An 18,913-nucleotide genomic window follows, 5' to 3' on the forward strand; every position below is an offset into this window, starting at 1 on the left:
AGCTGGTACAAAGAGACTGTCCCTCCTAGTAACACCAGGAGAGAGGATTAAGCAATTAGGAGATCCCAGTCCACAGAATGCAATGCCGCTATTAAAAGCCTGACGCAGACCTATACGCACTGACATAAAAAGATTTCCCAGACGGAGAGAAGGGAGAAAAGCTAGTCACGGAACAATGTGCACAGCATGACCACATTTACATTTTTAGAAAGGCTGCTTACGTACACATACGCTTTCAACAATAGTGACTCTGAGGGAAGGAAGGTGGGGGAGGAGGTTTTCATGGTATATTCTAGATTTTCAATCTTTGCAAAGAGAATGTATTCACCTGCTACTTGCATAATCCAAAAATCTGATACAATAATAATAAAGCACTCATATCTACCCAAGTCTGAACCCTATGAAAGATGAGAATGACAACACAATGTAAGAAATAATTTATGTTCTAGAAAACCCTATGGGGTAGACCTACTCTGTCAAATGTTGTCATTACGAGTTGAAAATCCACTTGACAGCAACTAACAGTATTTCTTATTTCTACGTCAAGCAGGGACTTTTGTTCTGTTTTATTCACTGATGTGGGCAAAGCATCTAGCACAGTGCTTGGCACAGAGCAGGCACTCAATGCAGATTTGCTAAGGGATGATTTATTCACTTCAGAAGTCTGTACTGGGTGCCTACCATGCACTGGATACTTCATGAGAATCATGGGAAACATAACAGCGATTTATTTTATCTGCAATTCACTGAACACCTTCCATGTGCCCAACATGGGAGTTGTTCAGTGGACTGCAGAATTGGGTGATGAATGAAAACACACACCAATATACACACACGCACACACACGCGCGCGCGTGCGTTCAATCACTTAAGAATTAAGCTTGGGGCAGGTGAACTTGTGGAGGTTGGACGAATGAGATAAGGCCCTTTCCTGGCCAGAGCCTTAATCCTAGCTTTGGTTTTCAAAATTATGTCTCTGAGGCTTTTGCTTATCAGAGTCTGGCTTGTACCAGAATTATGTTCATGTGCCTGTGCCTGCCTGCTCGAGGAAAATGAATCCTCGTTATGCGAATAATGGAAGGACAAATGGCTCTATCTTCTATCTGAAGCCCAACATACCAAAGCATTCTATGTTTGCTCAGTGACTTTATTTCCCAAGTCTATATATTAATCAAGAAGCCTTGGTGACACAGTGGTTAAGTGCTCGGCTGCTAATCAAAAGGTTGGTGATTTGACCCCACCAGCCACTCTGTGGGAGAAAGATGTGGCAGTATGCTTCCATAAAGATTACAGTCTTGGAAACCCTATGGGGCAGTTCTGTCCTACAGGGTCACTCTGAGTTGGAATCAACTCAGTGGCAACAAGTATGGTTTTTGGTTTTATGCATTAATCACAGAATTAGAAATTGCCAAGCCGGGAAGGAGTCTTTATGGTCATTTGGCTATTGGGTTTATCTGGATCTCAGCCCTGCCCTTCACATCTAAGTGAAGGTGAGGGATTGCTAAGCTACATGAAAGAGAAATTCTCAGGTCTCCTTATAGGCCCTTTCCCCACGGAAAAACCACAATTCCACTTATCAGTCATTCCACTTTACATTCCCCTAGTGTCTCCCATTCTTCACTACCACTCCACTGATTCCTCTACTCCCCAGCCTTTCCCAGCTGTATCTGCAGGAGCCCAGCCCTCCTCTACCTTGAAGTTGTGACTCTTCAACCTCAGTGGATTATCCTGCACTTATCTATGGCAAACACCACCTTCCTGCATGCATGTTCTTCTCCAGTTTCTCAGAATCATTTCTCAATTCCATTTTCATACTGAGCCACTTGGTCCCAACAGAAATGGTCCTAAAAATTAAGATATAAGACGTCTGGGACCATTTTAACTTTGAAACTAAAATGTAGTCACCCTGCGATGAAAGTGCAGAAGGTAATGTGAGGAAGTACATTAAGTAAGAGGGAGGAGACAGCCTCCTGCTTCTACTGATGAAAGACTTCTTCACCTCTAAGTCCAACATTATCAATATCACAAATCCATAAGCTCTCATCCAAAAGCTTCTGGTCCAGAACTGTTTTGAAATTCAGAGTTTTCAAATGTTACAATAGTAATAAAGTACACTGAGCATGTATTAAGTAATACCCCAAGCTGGGCCAGGACACCACACGTAATGGAACACAGTAATATTTCTCTAGCAAAACATGAATATCCTAAGTAGGATAAATAACAACTATAAATAGCCACATGTCTGTTTGGGTCAGTTTGCTGCCAACTGAAGTTGGTTTCAAACTTAAGAAAAAGCTCTCGGTTATCAGAGCTTTCTGAACTTTGGGATGGCAGACGAGTACACATGTACTATGACCCGAGTCAACACACCAATACTTGCTCTCCCGAACATTTCACGTAACGAACCGTTTTAGCATGTATGTGTAGCTGTTTTCTTGAATATGTTGTTCTGCTTTGGAAGTCCTGCATAGCAGAGGTCAAAAGGAGTCCTGGTGGTGCAGTGGTCAAGAGCTCGGCTGCTAATTGAGAAGTCCGTGCTTCAAACCTACCAGTCGCTCCATGGGAGAAAGATGTGGCAGTCTGCTCCCATAAAGATTATGACTTGGAAACCCTATGGGGCAGTTCTACTCTGTCCTATAGGGTTGCTATGAGTTGAAATCGACTATATGACACACAACAACAACAACAGGTGGTACAAACAGTTAATGTGCTTGGCTGCTAACGAAAAGGCTGGAGGCTCAAGTCCACCCAGAGGCACCTTGGAAGACAGGCCTGGCCAACTAATGACAAAAAACGAGCCACTGAAAACCCTGCGGAGCACAGTTCTACTCTGACACACTTGCGGTCTGATGAGTTAGAGCAGACTCGGTTGTTATTTTAAAAACAAAACAAAAAACATACACACTTTTAAGCACTTCACTTTGAAAGCTGAGCATGGTAAGTCTAAAGTAATGACTTGTTGTTGTTGTTAGGTGCCGTTGAGTTGGCTCCAACTCATAGCGACCCTATGCACAACAGAACGAAACACTGCCCAGTCCGAGCCATCCTTACAATCAGTGTTATGCTTGAGCTCATTGTTGCAGCCACTGGGTCAATCCACCTCGTTGAGGGTCTTCCTCTTTTCTGCTGACCCTGTACTCTGCCAAGCATGATGTCCTTCTCCAGGGACTGATTCCTCCTAACAACATGTCCAAAGTATATAAGACACAGTCTCGCCATCCTTGCCTCTAGGCAGCATTCTGGTTGTGCTTCTTCTAAGACAGATTTGTTCGTTCTTTTCGTAGTCCATGGCATATTCAATATTCTTCGCCAAAACCACAATTCAAAGGCATCAACTCTTCTTCAGTCTTCCTTATTCATCGTCCAGCTTTCACATGCATATGATGTGATTGAAAATACCATGGCTTGGGTCAGGTGCACCTTAGTCTTCAAGGTTACATCTTTGCTCTTCAACACTTTGAAGAGGTCCTTTGCAGCAGATTTACCCAATGCAATGCGTGTTTTGATTTCTTGACTGCTGCTTCCATGGCTGTTGATTGTGGATCCAAGTAAAATGAAATCCTTGACAACTTCAATCTTTTCTCCACTTATCATGATGGTGCTCATTGGTCCAGTAGTGAGGATTTTTGTTTTCTTTATGTTGAGGTGCAAGCCATATTGAAGGCTGCGATCTTTGATCTTCAAGTAATGATAGTCTCTTGCTAAATACCATTACCTTTTAACAGTTGAAAGGGATTTTCACAAACCACTTGAAAAGACTCAAGAATTATATGTAATACACCCAAACATAGAAAACATAGGGCCTTGTGCATTTTAGTCTACTAACTGCCTCTCAAGGAGCCCTGGCATAGTGGTTAAGTGCTATGGCTGCTAACCAAAAGGTCGGCAGTTTGAACCCACCAGCTGCTCCTTGGACACCCTATGGAGCAGCTCTACTCTGTCCTATAGGGTCACTATGACTCAGAATCAACTGGACAGCAATGGGTTAAATGCCTCTCAAACTTTATTGCCCATTAGGACTCACCTGGAGGTCTTGTTAAAATGCTGATTCTGACTCACTAGGTCTGGGTGGGGCAGCAATTCTGCAATTTTAACAAACTCCCAGGGGTGTTGCTGCTGCTCTGGGACCACTCTTTGAGTAGCGAGGCTGTAGTAGAAACTGCATGGGGTTTGGAAAGAGATGCACTTGAGACAGATTCTGGCTCTACCACTTACAACTTAACTGCTCTGAGCCAGTTCCTCCATCAGTTAAAAAGGAAAGAATGACAATACCTCCTTCTCAAGTTTGTTAAGGCATAGGTGAGGCAGCAGCACAATTCAGACCCTGGTTGCATGCCATGCCACCCTGTGACAGGCTAACAGCCCTCAAAGATGTCCAAGTCCTAATCCTTGGAACCTGTAAATGTTACCGCACCTGGCAAGGGGGAATTTGCAGAAGTGACTGAGTTAAGGATCTTGATATGGGGAGATTACCCTGGATGATCCACGTGGGCCCATTGTAATCACACGGGTCCTTATAAGAAGGAGACAGGAAGCCCAGAGTAATAGAAGATTTAAGAATAGAAGCAGAGGTTAGAGAGGGGAAGATGTTATGTTGCTGGCTTTTCAGATGAAAAAAGGGGCCGCAAGGCAAGGAACATAGGAGGCTTCTAGAGGCTGGAACTCCCAAAAGGGTTGCAGCCCTGTAGACCCATTCTAGATTTCTGACCTCCAGAACTGTAAGACAATAAATGTGTGCTGTTTTATGGCAGTAGGACTGTGGTAATTTGTTATAGCAACAATAGGAAAGTAACACACCATCTACTGAAATAATGCTACTGCAGGCTTGCCTCACATTACAGAACAGAGGAGTACCTGAGGCTACCCATCAACTGAAACCAAATCATGGACCAGTTGCACCAAGTGGAGGTCAATACATAAAGAAGTTCAAGGACACTTCATATCAAGGGAAGAATTTGTCCCATGTTATGTTTTGTTTGGTTATGACAAGGTTTAATAAGCAGGGACACGTGTATTAATAACACAAACTATTCCGAAGGCTCAATGGAACCTCCTTGTACTCTAACTGTATCATCACACTCCGATTCATCAGCTTCACATGAAATTGCTGCTATCTAACAAGGCTCCTGGGGACAATATCTGTGGGTCGACGCTTCGACGTCAGTGAGACCAAATTAAGTCACCTTGGGCTAGAGAGTCAAGGACTGAAAATCAATGCTCTCAATATTTGTACAGATCTTCATTTACTATTTTTAACGTGGCTTATTCCATACAGCAGCTCTGAAAAATAAAAAAATACCAAGATGACCAAAAAATATCCACAAATGAAACGTGTTTCAAAACTAAATGGGCGCTGTCCCAAACAAAGAAACGTGCATTTCTTAGGTGTTTTTCTATGAGCCTTGCCACCAGTGGCTTCTGCCCCTTGTTGATGCTTGCTGCTGTCAAGCTGGCCCCTGACCCATGGTGACCCTATGCACAATGGAAGGAAAGGTGCCCAGTCCTGTGTCACTCCCATGATCATTTGCAGACTGGACCACTGTGATTCCACAGGATTTTCATTAGTTGATTTTTGGAGGTAGATCGCCAGGCTTTTCTTCCTAGTCCAGCTTAATCTGGAAGCTCCACTGAAACCTGTTCAGCAGCATAGCAACATGCAAGCCTCCACTAACAGAGGGGTGGTGGCTGCTCATGAGCCTGGGCAGTAATTCAACCTGGGTTTCCCACATGGAAGCTGAAAGCTCTACCTCTGAACCACCACTGCCCCTTACCATTCATGTTTTTGCTCTTCCCCTACCTCTAAGCTCCATGAAGGACCTGCCTTCTCATTTCCACGGTTAAATTCACAGCAGCTAGCACTGTAATTGACAGTTTGCACACAATAAATACTTACGGATGAATGAATATTATGATTAATATCTATAATGGAAGGGCTTATTATTTTTATTATAAAAGCATTACTCCTAAAAGTTGTTTTTCTGCATTTTGAACTTAAATCTACTTGGCTAAAATATTATTTATGGTGGAATTAAAAGTATGCTTTCTGATTTTATCTGCCTATTAATTATATGCATTTGATAATTAACAAAGTGCTAAGTAGTCAAAGCAAATAATTACTTTTCTAGTGTCTGCCCTGCCTCTGAGCTGAATGAGAGGGAAGCCACGTACTGCATATTAAAAAACGGTAACTAGTTTTAAAACATTCTGTTTTATCTCAGGCCATAACATTCAAAACAGTTACAGTCCTTTCACTGGACTGGTTAGAACCCCGCGGAAGAGTTCAAATCTCCAGAACAGATATGGATTCTGCTTAGGTAGCACGAAATATAAAATAGACATTCAAAAGTTCACCAGTCCACATTTAGGAGGTCTTTTGACTACGTGGTAGGGTTGCTCATAAAAACTACATCTTTTAATTTATTTATGCTTCGTATATATTCAAGAAGCAATGAAATCACACGGAAAGCTTTTATTTTTAATCTTATTTTGAAATATGACTGAATACATTAACATAACTCAGAACAAATTGGTAAACATCTATAAGAACATGTTACATAATTCCAGTGAGTTCCATAACATTCTGTTTTTAAAGAAAAGAAACAGCTGGGCAGAAAAATGTTAAATTCTGAATCTTATTTTCAAGTGTCCAATGAAAGCAGAAGCTTACTCGCTATGTGATGCCACAGTGTCTAATGGGCCCTATGACTCCAAGGAAATCTTCTAACTGCAAACCAGGCAATTTGGAAGCAACATTGACCTGTTTGGTCAAGTAAGACATAAGCTTATCAGTCACTTCAATACTGTATAATCTCATCACTTGGGAACCCTCAGAAGTTGAGTCAGTTGCCAAAAGTAGCCAGGTTTTAGAAGCAGCTAAAATTTACCTTTCTACAAAACAAAACACAGGGCCATCCTCGTGAACGTGTTTTTGTACCGAGCTGCTGAGATATTCATCACGTGTGTGAAGGGATAGAGTTGTTAGCTCCTGTGCTATGTAGCCCCAGACTGTTGAGGTTTTAAATTTTTGCTGCTTCAAGAACTCTTGGCTTAGCAACTGAGGCCCTAAGGGGGTAAGGGGTTTGTCCAAGTTTGCCCAGTACATCAGTGGCAGACGTGGGGCTGGAATCCCGGTTTCCTCAGGCCTAGTTCAGGTCTTTGTCCACTGCCTTGTCTTCCCTCCTCCCCAGCCCACCATTCTTGTATAGGCCCAACACCAGGGCAGGCTGCTTCTCCAGGGACGCCATCACCAGGTTCAGCCTGGTGGGAGTCAATGATTTGGGCATGTCCAAATTCAAGACTTTATGCAAAATAAACAAAATCAGCAGTGGTCTGAGGGTTCTCTCTGCTGATTACACTCCCTGGGCTCTAGGGGGGGGGCGATTCTGGCTACCCTTTTTCCATTCTTCCATCTTCATTCAGGGTTCTGTTCTGGAGAGATATGTTACCAGACGAGTGAGTCTCGACAGGGAGATATTAACGCACTCAGGCTTACTACGCGGCACCTCAGTTTCTAAAGGAGGTAGATGACATCATAGCAGGACTCGGAGTTCGGGTGTACAAGGTAAAAATAGCCAGTAACAAACATCCATGGCCACTGCAGTGTTTTCAGCAATGGTCCTCAGGTCACGTCTGTCCCACTAAGCCAAGGGACATAGGTAAGGAGGCAGCGGTGGTCATCAGGGTCAGATCTATCTCCCTAATGGGCAGGGGCAGTCTCCTCTTGCTTCTACTTGCTTATGGGGCTTTATCACTGCCTGAGAAAAAAGAATATCAGAGTAGGAGGAAAAGGAAGAAAGTTCTAGAAGGCATCTGTTATTTTTGCACTGCCAGTATCTCATTTTTTATCCCATGGCTTTAGGGGGGATAGAAAACTGGCTTGGGATTTTGATTGGACCACCAAGAATAAGGTACTTTCTTTCTGCTGTGGTTTCTATAAAAAGGATATGAACCTGGAACTCCTAGGAGCCACCACCTAGAGAAAGCCCACATGAAAACAAAGTCAACCCATAGGAGAGCAGCACTGAGAGATGGAAACCACATCCTGATAACAACCTCTGAGCCCCTGGCTCCAGCCCAACCGAAGCTCAGGTCTACCTCTGGACTTTACAGTCCCATGAGGCAACATACGCATTTTCAAAAAAAAAAGAATCCAGTTTAAGCTAGATTTCTGTCACTTGCAACTAAAAAGCACTGACCAACGCAGTAGAAATAAGTGTATGAGAAGGGGGAAGTGAGAGGGAAGATTACATTTACGGAGCTTGTCCCCTGGAAGTGAAGGTGACATGCGAGGATCTGTGCCATTTTTCATATTAAGCTCAGATCATCAGAGCTGTAGCTCTGCCTAATTACCGTGATTAACCTCACCAAATGCTAAATGTAAAATGAGTGTGCATTTTCTGACGTTCAATGATACTGCAACAGTCATGATGAGAAGGAATAAGCCATTACTGCATAAAAGCTTCTTTTAAGCTTCATCTTTTTTTCTTTCCTGCCCAAAGGTGGTCAGGGCTGACTGAAGAACAACAAAAGGTCACAACCAACAACCCAAGTTTTACCTGGCATGGCATGGATGAGGTCACCACACAAAACAAAGAATTTGGGTTTGGGGTTCAGCCTATTGATGGCTTGGACGGCTTGTTCGGTCAGACGGATCTCCGGGCCCCACTCGTCACCACCTTTGTCACAGTCTCCAACGGACCAGGCCTTCATCAGTCCAAACTGCGGGTCTGCGCCTTGGATGAAGTAGAATGGGCCTTTCCATTCCCTTTCCTTTTCTGGAAGAAAGGGAGGGAGGGAAGGAGGAAGGCAAGTGTTATACAATCTGTTAGGGAAAGCATCCAGGTTATCAGGTGTTATAGACTCAATTGTGTCCCCACAAAAAACATGCTGAAGTCCTAACACCTGTACCTGTGAATATGACCTTGTGTGGGGAAATAGGGTCTTTCTTTGAAGATATTATTAATAGAGTGGGTCCTAGTCCAGATCCCTTCTGAGTGGTGTCTTATTAAAGGGGAAAACACACACAGGGGGAGGAAAGCACTTAATCATCCATCTACAAGTCAAACAATGCCAAGGAATGCCAAGAAACTGAAAGAAACAAGGATCTTGCCCTAGAGCCCACAGAGAGAACACAGCCCTGCCAACTCCCTGAATTCAGACTTCTAGCCTCCAAAACTGTGAGAAAAGAAACTTCTGTTCTTTAAAGCCACCCACTTTGTGGGATTTTGTTAGGGCAGCCGTAGGAAACTAAGACATCATGTGAGTAGATACAATATTTTTCTTAAGTAGGTCATTTTATAATAACAAGCTGCTGTTCAAACATACCATTTCCCTGTCATAGTCTAGAGGATTTTGATTTATACTAATTATGCCTGGGACCTGGTGAGTCCCAAAGGCCAGGGGAAAGACACGTGGGCCGCTACAGCCATGTGGCCAAGCTGCTTGTTTAAAAATGTGACAGCCAAAACGAAGAACAGAGCCACAACAGAACACTGTATATAGGAGGATATTAATGTTCAATAAGAGTCTCCTAATTAGAATTAAAAATACCAAAGAGTGAATGTTGCCAGAAGTATTATATTTAAATTACTAGGTGAAGTGCTTTCAAGTCTTTTATGCCAAGCTTAATGGCGCAATCTGCAGTGTTTAGGGGGATGTGACGGGATTTTAATTATAAAACTTGGAGCTCAGAAAGTCTGGCTATCTGGTGGGAAAAGCAGTGCCAGAAATGAAATCTTGAAATGAGTTAGTCAATGTGGGAAAAAAAAACTGAAGCTAACATTTCAAAGGGAGCTTGATATGGGCATACTTGGGGTGTGAGGCTCGGCAGTGGAGGGGGGATTCTTTTTGGAACTGGCTCTGGGTTTCCTGAAGCAAGATTATCAGGCTTGCTCTCCTTCTGGTTCTGCCAGGCTGAAGCTTTGCGGGCTGCAGGTCTCTACCCTCATACCCTGTGAGAATTACAAGCAGACGCCTGCTTCTGCAGAGCCGGGCTAGCCAGGAGTGGGCCTGGAAGCCTGTGGGTTTCAAACTTTTTTTTTTTTTGGGCCAGGAATCCTTTCTTCTGACAAAATCTTCCATGGCAGACCAATGCTGAAAACACGAAAAACCAAGCTGTTCTGATGGGCCAGCATCTGGAGCTTCGCTGAGCCAAGTAGATGTGGGAACACAGCAGCCCCCTCATTTATCCTCTGAGGAAACTGAGGCACACAGAGAGGTGACATGGCTTGCCTCATAACCCACCAACAGAGACAAAACTACCCCACAATACTGAGCCTGTTTTTTCTTTTTTAATAGATTATTATGCTTGTTAACAGAATAAATGGCATTTTCTTATAATTTCCAGAGAGCTCCTTGGAGTCATTTCATGTCTGTGTGTTTGAGTCATTCATTGATTCAATAAGCATTCACTGAGAGCCTATTGTTTGCCAGCCAGCATGTAAGGGGCTGGCGACAAATGGGTGACCAAGAAAGACGAGGTCCCTGCCCCCTTGGGGTTTTGCTCTCCTGGGAACGCAGATAACCAACAAGGAAATAAGCAGGGAGCAGAATCAGGGCGTGCTGAGGGCTATGCAGAGGATAAAGAGGGAAGCAATGACCGATTTAAATTAGATGGACAGGGACTGAGCTGTCCCCCCACTATCCAACAATCCTGCCAACAGCCATGTGAGTGAATGCAGAAGTGGGTCCTCTCTTGTCAAGCCTTCAGATGAGACCACGGGCCCAGGTGACCCCTTGATTGCAACCTTGTGAGTGGCCCTGAGACGGAAGAACCCAGCTCCGCCATGGCCAGATTCCTGACCTACAGAAACCCTGAGACAATACATTCTTGTTGTTTTAAGTCACAATTTCTGGAGTAATTAGTTACAGAGCAGAAAACAGCCAATACACTACGACTCAGACATTAGAGACAAAGGGTCAGAAAGACAGGAAGACTTCTTGGAGAGTTGGAGGCTGATGACACAAAAAACTGAGTTTCTGCATTATGTTTCAATGTGAATTGTCAACATCATTTATTTATTTTACTTGAATAATAACCTTTTTACACCAATAGATCCTTTTAGCTCCAATCCTATTTCTGAAGCAGTGTGCAGAACTGTTTAATTAGAACTAGATCAGAGAGGTGATCATCACCCCAAGGTTGCAGCATAAATCAACCTCCTACAACACACAGGTTTATAAACTGTTTTCCACAGCAAACGTCTGAACAATTACTGTTTCCCACGATGAATAGTCATCGTCTCAAAAAGTCAATAGTCCTTGGAGCTATTAAAATAAATCTTTCACTATTACTTATTTACTTCGTAAAAAACTTGGAAGGAATCTCAACCTTATGACAAAGTACAAAACAAAAAGATTTGATTTAAAATGAATGACAGCCAGCATATCAATCTTCCATCTACCTTAACTATCTAACAGAGACAGTTTGTTGACTCAGTGCTCTGCGTGCTTAAAGCACCTGGGTCCTCTTACAGTTTCTGCTCCAGAAGCATGTGGTCTTCGGGCTCATCTTGATTTTAATCAAGGCTGAATTAAAAATATTTGGGGCTTATAAATATTAGTTCTAGAGGGAGGAAACTTTTTGTAGATCTATACCTTCCCTATCCCCCAAAATCATCTGTCAGTTTGTCATACTGTGGTGGCTGGCATGTTGCTATGATGCTGGAAGCTATGTCACCAGTATTTCAAATACGAGCAGGGTCGCCCATGGTTGACAGGTTTCAGCAGAGCTTCCAGACTAACACAGACTAGGAAGAAAGGCCTGGAGAGCTACTTCTGAAAATTAACCGATAGAAACCCTATGGATCACAACGGAATATTGTCAGATAGGGTGCTGGACATCACTAGAAAAAACCAATCACTAGAGAAGGACATCGCGTTTGGTAAAGCAGAGGGCCAACAAAAATGAGGGAAACCCTCAATGAGGGGGACTGACACAATGGCCACAAGAATGGACTGAGGCCTACCGACAATCATGGAGCTGGCTCAGGACTGGGCAATGTTTCTTCTATTGTACAAGGGGTCGCCATGGCAGCTAACACCACCACTCAAAAGGGCAGCTTTTTAAGTTATGAAAGTAAATTCTTAACAATATCTGCATTAAATTATTTCACCAAAGGCCAGTGCTACCCTCAGAACAGGGCACAGGTATTAGTTGACTGATATCTCCAGGAGCCAGGGAGGGCTTCTGAGGCCATTCCTTTCAGGGCAAAGCAGGTGTCTGGTCCTAGCACAGTCCATCTTCCCCCTGGGATCCCCTGGCAGCACTGTTCTGACAGTTCTGTCCATGGAGGCATGGATACACTGAGGTCCATTCCTGAAGCACCCTGCCACACAATCAAAGCATTTTTAATTACTGGGATGGGAGGGGTAGGAGGAGAGACACTCAGGGATCTGAGTTTTTTTTTTTTTTTCATTTTCTTGAACAAAGAGCTTAAACATGAGACTGCCTGGTTAAACAGTAGCTGCCTGACACCCTTCATTAAGGAGGGAGAAGGCAAGGATGGCAAGAGAGCAGCAGAGAGGCAGCTGCACATGGGCACAGAGAGGGCAGGGCTGGGCCAACAACCTCACTTCTCAAAGTGTGGCCTGTGGGCCAGCAGCGTCAGCATCACCTGGGAGCTAGTTAGAACGGCAGACTCTCCTGGAGACAACCCCGACCCACTGAGCACAAGGTGCATTTTAACAAGTCCCAGGTGATCCATGTGCACATCGATGTCTGGGAAGTGCTGGCCCACAGCTAATGAAGGAACTCTACTGGCTGGCAGCTCAAGTGACTTTGATAAGAAACAGATACAATGTGATTTCTGTTTCCCTTAACTGAAGTAATGTCGTGGAGGGATTTTTGTTGTTAGTGCTAGTGCATTTTTGGCTTGGTTTTGTTTTGCATATTTTCCTATTCATTTTTAAGTCCCTGCCTATGTCCCGCTCAGGCAGTTGTTCCTAACCATTTCACCGTTAAAGAGAAAGAAAAAAAAAATCCATTGCCGTAGAGGCGATTCTGACTCATAGCAACCCCACAGGACAGAGCAGAACTGCCCCACTGAGTTTCCAAGGAGCGCCTGGTGAATTCGAGCCGCTGACCTTGTGGTCAGCAGCCATAGCACTTAACCACTGCATGCCACCAGCGTTTCCAACCATTTCTCAGTGTTACCCCATTATTATCCAATCATTACCCTTTAAATTGCGCATTTAGTCCATCCCAGGGAGGCTGGAAAGCCCACTTCTTCCCACCTAAGCATTGGAAACTGTCAGGACTGGGGAGATTCTTAAGGAACGCTGGTGGCACACTGATTAAGCACTTGGCTGCTAACCGAAAGAATAGTGGTTCAAACCAACCAGCCGCTTCGCAGGAGGAAGTGTCAGTCTGCTTCTACAAAGATTAAACCCACTGCTATCAAGTTGATTCCAACTCATAGTGAGCCTATAGGACAGAGGAGGACTGCCCCATACAGCAGTAATCTTTATGGAAGCAGATTGCCACATCTTTCCCCCACGGGGCAGCTGGTGGGTTCAAACCACTTTGCCCCCAGGGCTCCTTTCCGTAAAGATGACAGCCCTGGAAACCCTACGGGGCAGTTCTACTCTGTCCTAAAGTGTCCCTAAATGAGTCGGAATCGACTTGACCACAACAGGTTTGGTTTGGTTGGATGGATTCTTAGATTTACTCTAGCCAACCCTCTCACTGAACCAAGGGAGGATACCAAGGCCTGGCTAGAGACCTTTATCATGGCTCAGGTGTTCACAGTCACACGGTTAGGAGCAGCCACTTCTGCCAAAGAGCAGTCAGAATCTTGGTGCTGCTGGGCTGACCCAGAGAGGGGAGAGCCAACAAGATGGATGTGCCTTGGGCTGCCTGCAAGGTGTTCACCTTGATAAAGACATTTTGTCTCCAAAAAGTTCCCCTCAAGTGGAAGGTCTTGGTGAATAAGATGACTGCATACAAAGATAATGTTGGCAGGGCTCCAGCTTGTTTCCTGGAGGCAGGGTGCTCACAGTCTCTGCCAACAGCATGAGACCGATTCAGGGTACATGCAAGGCCCAGAACATCCATTGTCTGATGCTAACTGGTTATCTCCTCCAGAGATTCCAAACCCAAGGTCTGTGGACACGACACAATCTGGCTAGCAAATGTGTTCTGTCTGATCTACACAGTGTTTACAAAATTTTGAATTTGTTGCCAACATTTTTAATTCATGGTTTCACATATATACCTGGCTTTCTGGATTCTCTTGGAGAATTTGGCCACGCAGGGACCAACTGGAGCATGCCAACCATTGGCTAGGGCTGAGCAGTGACTGCCCCTTTACATGAGGCCCCATGCTCTGGAATTCCCCACAGTCCACACCTGGCCTAATTCAACTGCCTGGCCCATGTGTGCACTTGAGATGAAGGGCCCTTATCTATAGCAACCTTCCATTTTGCACAGAATGAAAAAGAGAAGACCCAGCAAGGTAAGTACCTTGATCAGTATCTAACAAAGGTAAGAGGCAGAATCAGGCTCCAGCTCTATTACACCACAGAGCCATGAATTCAGGGCAGGTATTCATACAGGTGAGTGAGATTACAAAGAAGACTATCCAGTTAGAAGAAGTGTTGATGTCTGCTCAAACGACAAGCCAGAAACACCAACCTCTAGGTTACCATCATTTTCTTAATCAGATTTTAAAATTAATTTTTAAAAGAAAAAATTGGCTTTGGAAAGAAAGTTGATTCATCCATAGTATGGATAGTAACAAGACCGGGCCACTTCCAAATTTCATCTAACAGAGCCTGTCATAGAAACCATCTTTCAAAAGTGAGGAGTAAAAAGTAGATTTTGGGAAGTGGTATTGATCTCGGGACAGAAAAGGTCGCAGTCTTTTTTTAAGCATTATCAGCTGCAAAGCAATTGTACACAGAGAACAATCTTAAACACCTTTAAGAATCCACATAAATGTCTTACCATTAACCCTTCCTACAGGACTATTTGGGGGAGCAGTAGGTCAGTGGTAGACTCCCTCCTTCCATGTGAGAGAACCAGGTTTGATTCCTAGCCAGTGCACGTCACGTGCAGCCACCACCGGTCTGTCAGCACAGGCTTGCATGTTGCTGTGATGCTGAACAGGTTTCAGTGGAGCTTCCAGACTAAGACTAGGAAGAAAGATGTGGCAATCTTCTTCTGAAAATCAGCCAGTGAAAACCCTATGGATCACAACAGTCAGACTGTAAAGATGGCACAGGACCAGGCAGTGTTCTGCTCCGTTGTGTATGGGGTTGCTGTGAGTTAGGGGCCAACTTGATGGCAGCTAACAGCAACAACACAAGATTATATATGTGTCAATATCCTGCCTGAAATACTGATATGCAAATTACAATCACTTCTCATAGTTTGCACTTTTAGTATCACCAATTAAGTGTTCTCTTGGATTTTCCTCTGCCAATATATTTTCTCTGACTCATTTTTATCATGCTTTTTCGGCATGTTTGTCAACTGTTAATCAAAACTGACTTTTTAATATATACTAAGAATTAGAAATTTCATTGATCCTTTTGCTATTACCAGCTAATCAATGACTAACCGTAATAAATGCACCTCTAAAAGCAAATGACTCACGATTTCATCACCCAACTGGGAAAAGGCCTAGGGAAGCCAACTCTGTGAGTAAATAACAACCCAACCCTATAATCATTTCTGCTCCTGGGATGTACAAAACCTGTTACAGGCAACCTCAAATGACTCAAGGTTGAAATCAGCAATAAGTAGCTTTCTCACATTTTCTAAATCTAGTTTGCCTTTTGGAAGTCAGTGGAAATGGTAAGATGCTGGTTAAGCAGCATGATTAACAAGATGCCTATCATTACATCATCTCGTTAAAAGAATATGATGTGTCCCACTTTGAGGGACCGAGTTGCTCGGGCTGGGGACCATGGTCTCAGGGAACATCTAGGTCAACTGGTATAATGTAGTTCACAAAGAAAATATTTTACATCCCACTTCGGTGAGTGGCGTCTAGGGTCTTCAAAGCTTGTAAGTAGCCATCTAAGATACATCTATTGGTCCCATCTGTCCGGAGCAAAGGGGAATGAAGAAAACCAAAGACAAAGGAAAATCATCTGCCCAAAGGACTAAAGGACTACATGAACCAGAGCCTCCACCAACCTGAACTCAGAAGAACTAGATAGTGCCCAGCTATCACCACTGACAGCTCTGACAGGGATCACAATAGAGAGTCCTAGACAGAAGAAAAATGTAGAATAAAATTCAAATTCATGAAAAAAGAACAGACTTAGTGGTTTGCCAGAGACTGGAGGAACCTCCTAAACTGGGGTACCAGGACAGCTCTATGCAGTTCTGCCTGGTGTTTACTCCTCCCCAGTCCATCTCAGGCAACCACTGCCGCTGTGACTCTTCTTAAAACTCTTACCCTGATCATCAAACTCTCCTGCTACAAAGCCATCGGCCTCCGATCTCCATGAGGAGGGGCCCATCGCTTTCCGTTTCCTGATATATTGCCAGGCTATATCACTCAGTCCCTGGCATGTGGTAGGCATTTGGAAAATTCTTGGCAAAGGAATAAAGTTCCTGCTCACTCTGGTACTTGGGGCTCTCCAAGGTAGCCCAAACACACCTATCATTGTTCCCACTAGGCCAGTGGTTATATTCCAGGGACAATTTTGACCCCCGGGGGACATTTGGCAATGTCTGGGGACATTTTGGTTGTCACATTGAGGGGAATGGGCTGCAAAGGCATCCAGTGGGCAGAGAGCTAGGAATGCTGCTAAACATCCTACAATGCACAGGACAGGCCCCCACAACAAAGAATTACCCAGCCCCAAATGTCAATACTGCTGAGGTTGAGAAACTCTGCACAAGACATACCACAGGATCCCTCCAAAGTGGACCATCATCTGCTCCCCAAAGGCACCCCATACTTCTCACCCCTTCCCCAGGGTATGCCCTCTAGCCTACCAACTCTTCTTTCTGGCTACAATTCTGTGTATCCTTCCCAGGCCCATCTCAAATGCTACCCCACCATAAAACCCGTCTCCCTCCCCTGTAAGCAGGTGCAGCTCTGCCTCCTTCCCTCACTCAGTCAGTATGTTCTGAGCACCCACCATATGTCACGTGACGAGCTAGTCACTGGAGACTCAAGTGCGCAAGGCCAACAGGGGGTAAGACCTTACAGAACAGTGGGGGAGACTGACAATAAACAATTAAATGACTATGTTCATCACAAACTGGGACTATTACCATCTCAGAAGTAATCAGGGTGATCACGCGATCAGTGGGCTGGGAGCTCTGCTTTAGATGGAGTGCTGAGGCGACATGGGAGCAGAAATTTGAAGGGTGAGAAAGAGCCAAATATGGGAGGAGCTCCACACTGCTGGTGCAGGGCACAGCGTATGCAGACTCACCAAGGCCTAGTGTGGCAGTAAGGCTCGAGCGAGACACATAGGCTTGGTGAGGGGCTTAAAGCCCCTGCATGACTTTGGGTCTCCATTCCCTGAAGCCCTCACGGCCCCAGTAGAGCCCAGGATTTACAGCTTGGGTACGTAAGTTCAAATCCCAGTTCCACCTTTTACCAACTATGTAGCCTGATGCAAGTTCTTAAATCTCTCTGGGCCTCAGTTTCCTTATCTGTAAAGTAGGAATAGCAGCATCTACCTTAAAAGGGTTATTGTGAAGAATATATGCACTAATACATGTAAGGCATTTCGTCTTGGCACAGAGTAACTAGTCAAGTATGAGCTACTATTACCATGCCTGTTCAGGTGGTTCACTGGTAGAATTCTCGCCTTCCATGGGGGACACCTGGGTTTGATTCCCACGCAATGCACTCATGCACAGCACTTACAGTAACTTCAGGCTTTGTCTTAGCCCCTACTGCCCTTGTCTTAGCCTCTCCAGGAGATGGGAGGAGCCTTGTGGAGCCAGGACTACTGAAGTCTTGCCGGTGTCTTTTCTTCCCATGGGGCTCAGAAAATATTTGCTGATATATATTTATATGCTTTTGTCTTTAAATCTTTTCCTCTACATATTGTGGATATTTTAGTTATAAAACGGCAAAGACGGGTAGTTTTATAGCTGCCTGGAGGCTTTCTGGCTAAAGAGCAAATGCCAATGAAATGCAATTTCTGCAGTTTCCCAGAGTAGCAATCTGCACAGTGAATCACGACCTAAATGTCTTTAGCAATACCCCTCATCTTCTCTTGGGACTAATCTGATTTTAGTGGTAAAAAACAGTAGCAAGACAATATTCACCACTTTGGGACTCTTTCAGGTTTAACAATCTAAATGTCCCAACTATAAAACTGTCAGTTAATAGTGTCCTTCATTAGGTGTTGCCTAGGGCTAGGAGGGATAGGGGGTTGGGTGGCGATGACAGCTAAGGGGTGTGAGGTTTCTTTTTGGGGTGATGAATATGTTCTAAAATGGATTGCGGTGATGGCTGCCCAACTCTGTAACTATACTAAAAGCCACTGAATTGTGTACTTTCAATGGATGAATTAATGATGCTGTTAAAAACAGTGTCCTTCAGGACCCTCTCCCTCACCAAAGAATTAACTGTGACAGCAATATTCTCATAGTCTCCAAATTATCTGTCTTTAAGTACCAAGGCAAATTTACCCAACTTTTTTTTCCCTTGGCCTAAATTCACTCAAAGGGTAGTGTCTGAGACACGCGAAAGCTCCTGAGTCATGGTCTGGCAGCCACCCTTGCCATTCTAGGATGGAGAACCTGCCAAAATCTTCATCTGCAACCCTTCAGAGAAGTGAGGAAGCAGATGGGCCAGGACTACTTGGCCAAGCAGCTTTCAGCATCACTGGCTGTGGCCGGTGCTATTCTAGACAATGATTAAGGGGGGGGGGGGGGAAGCTATTTCCAGAAGCTCTTACTTTCCAAAAGCAGAACTCAGTTTGGGATTTGCCT

The 18,913-nt window shown here is 44.3% G+C and overlaps 1 protein-coding gene across 1 annotated transcript in view; it reads right to left on the reverse strand.

Annotated features, from left to right (window-relative positions):
• CPPED1 (calcineurin like phosphoesterase domain containing 1) overlaps positions 1–18,913 on the reverse strand; it is a 134,712-nt gene that overhangs the window by 103,164 nt on the left and 12,635 nt on the right. Inside the window, exon 2 of the mRNA XM_049902700.1 lies at positions 8,556–8,774. Within this exon, the coding sequence (XP_049758657.1) occupies positions 8,556–8,774 (219 nt within the window). The remainder of the gene's footprint in view (positions 1–8,555; positions 8,775–18,913) is intronic.

This window comes from Elephas maximus, chromosome 12 (genome assembly GCF_024166365.1).
Source record: "Elephas maximus indicus isolate mEleMax1 chromosome 12, mEleMax1 primary haplotype, whole genome shotgun sequence".
Classification (NCBI taxonomy): domain Eukaryota; kingdom Metazoa; phylum Chordata; class Mammalia; order Proboscidea; family Elephantidae; genus Elephas; species Elephas maximus.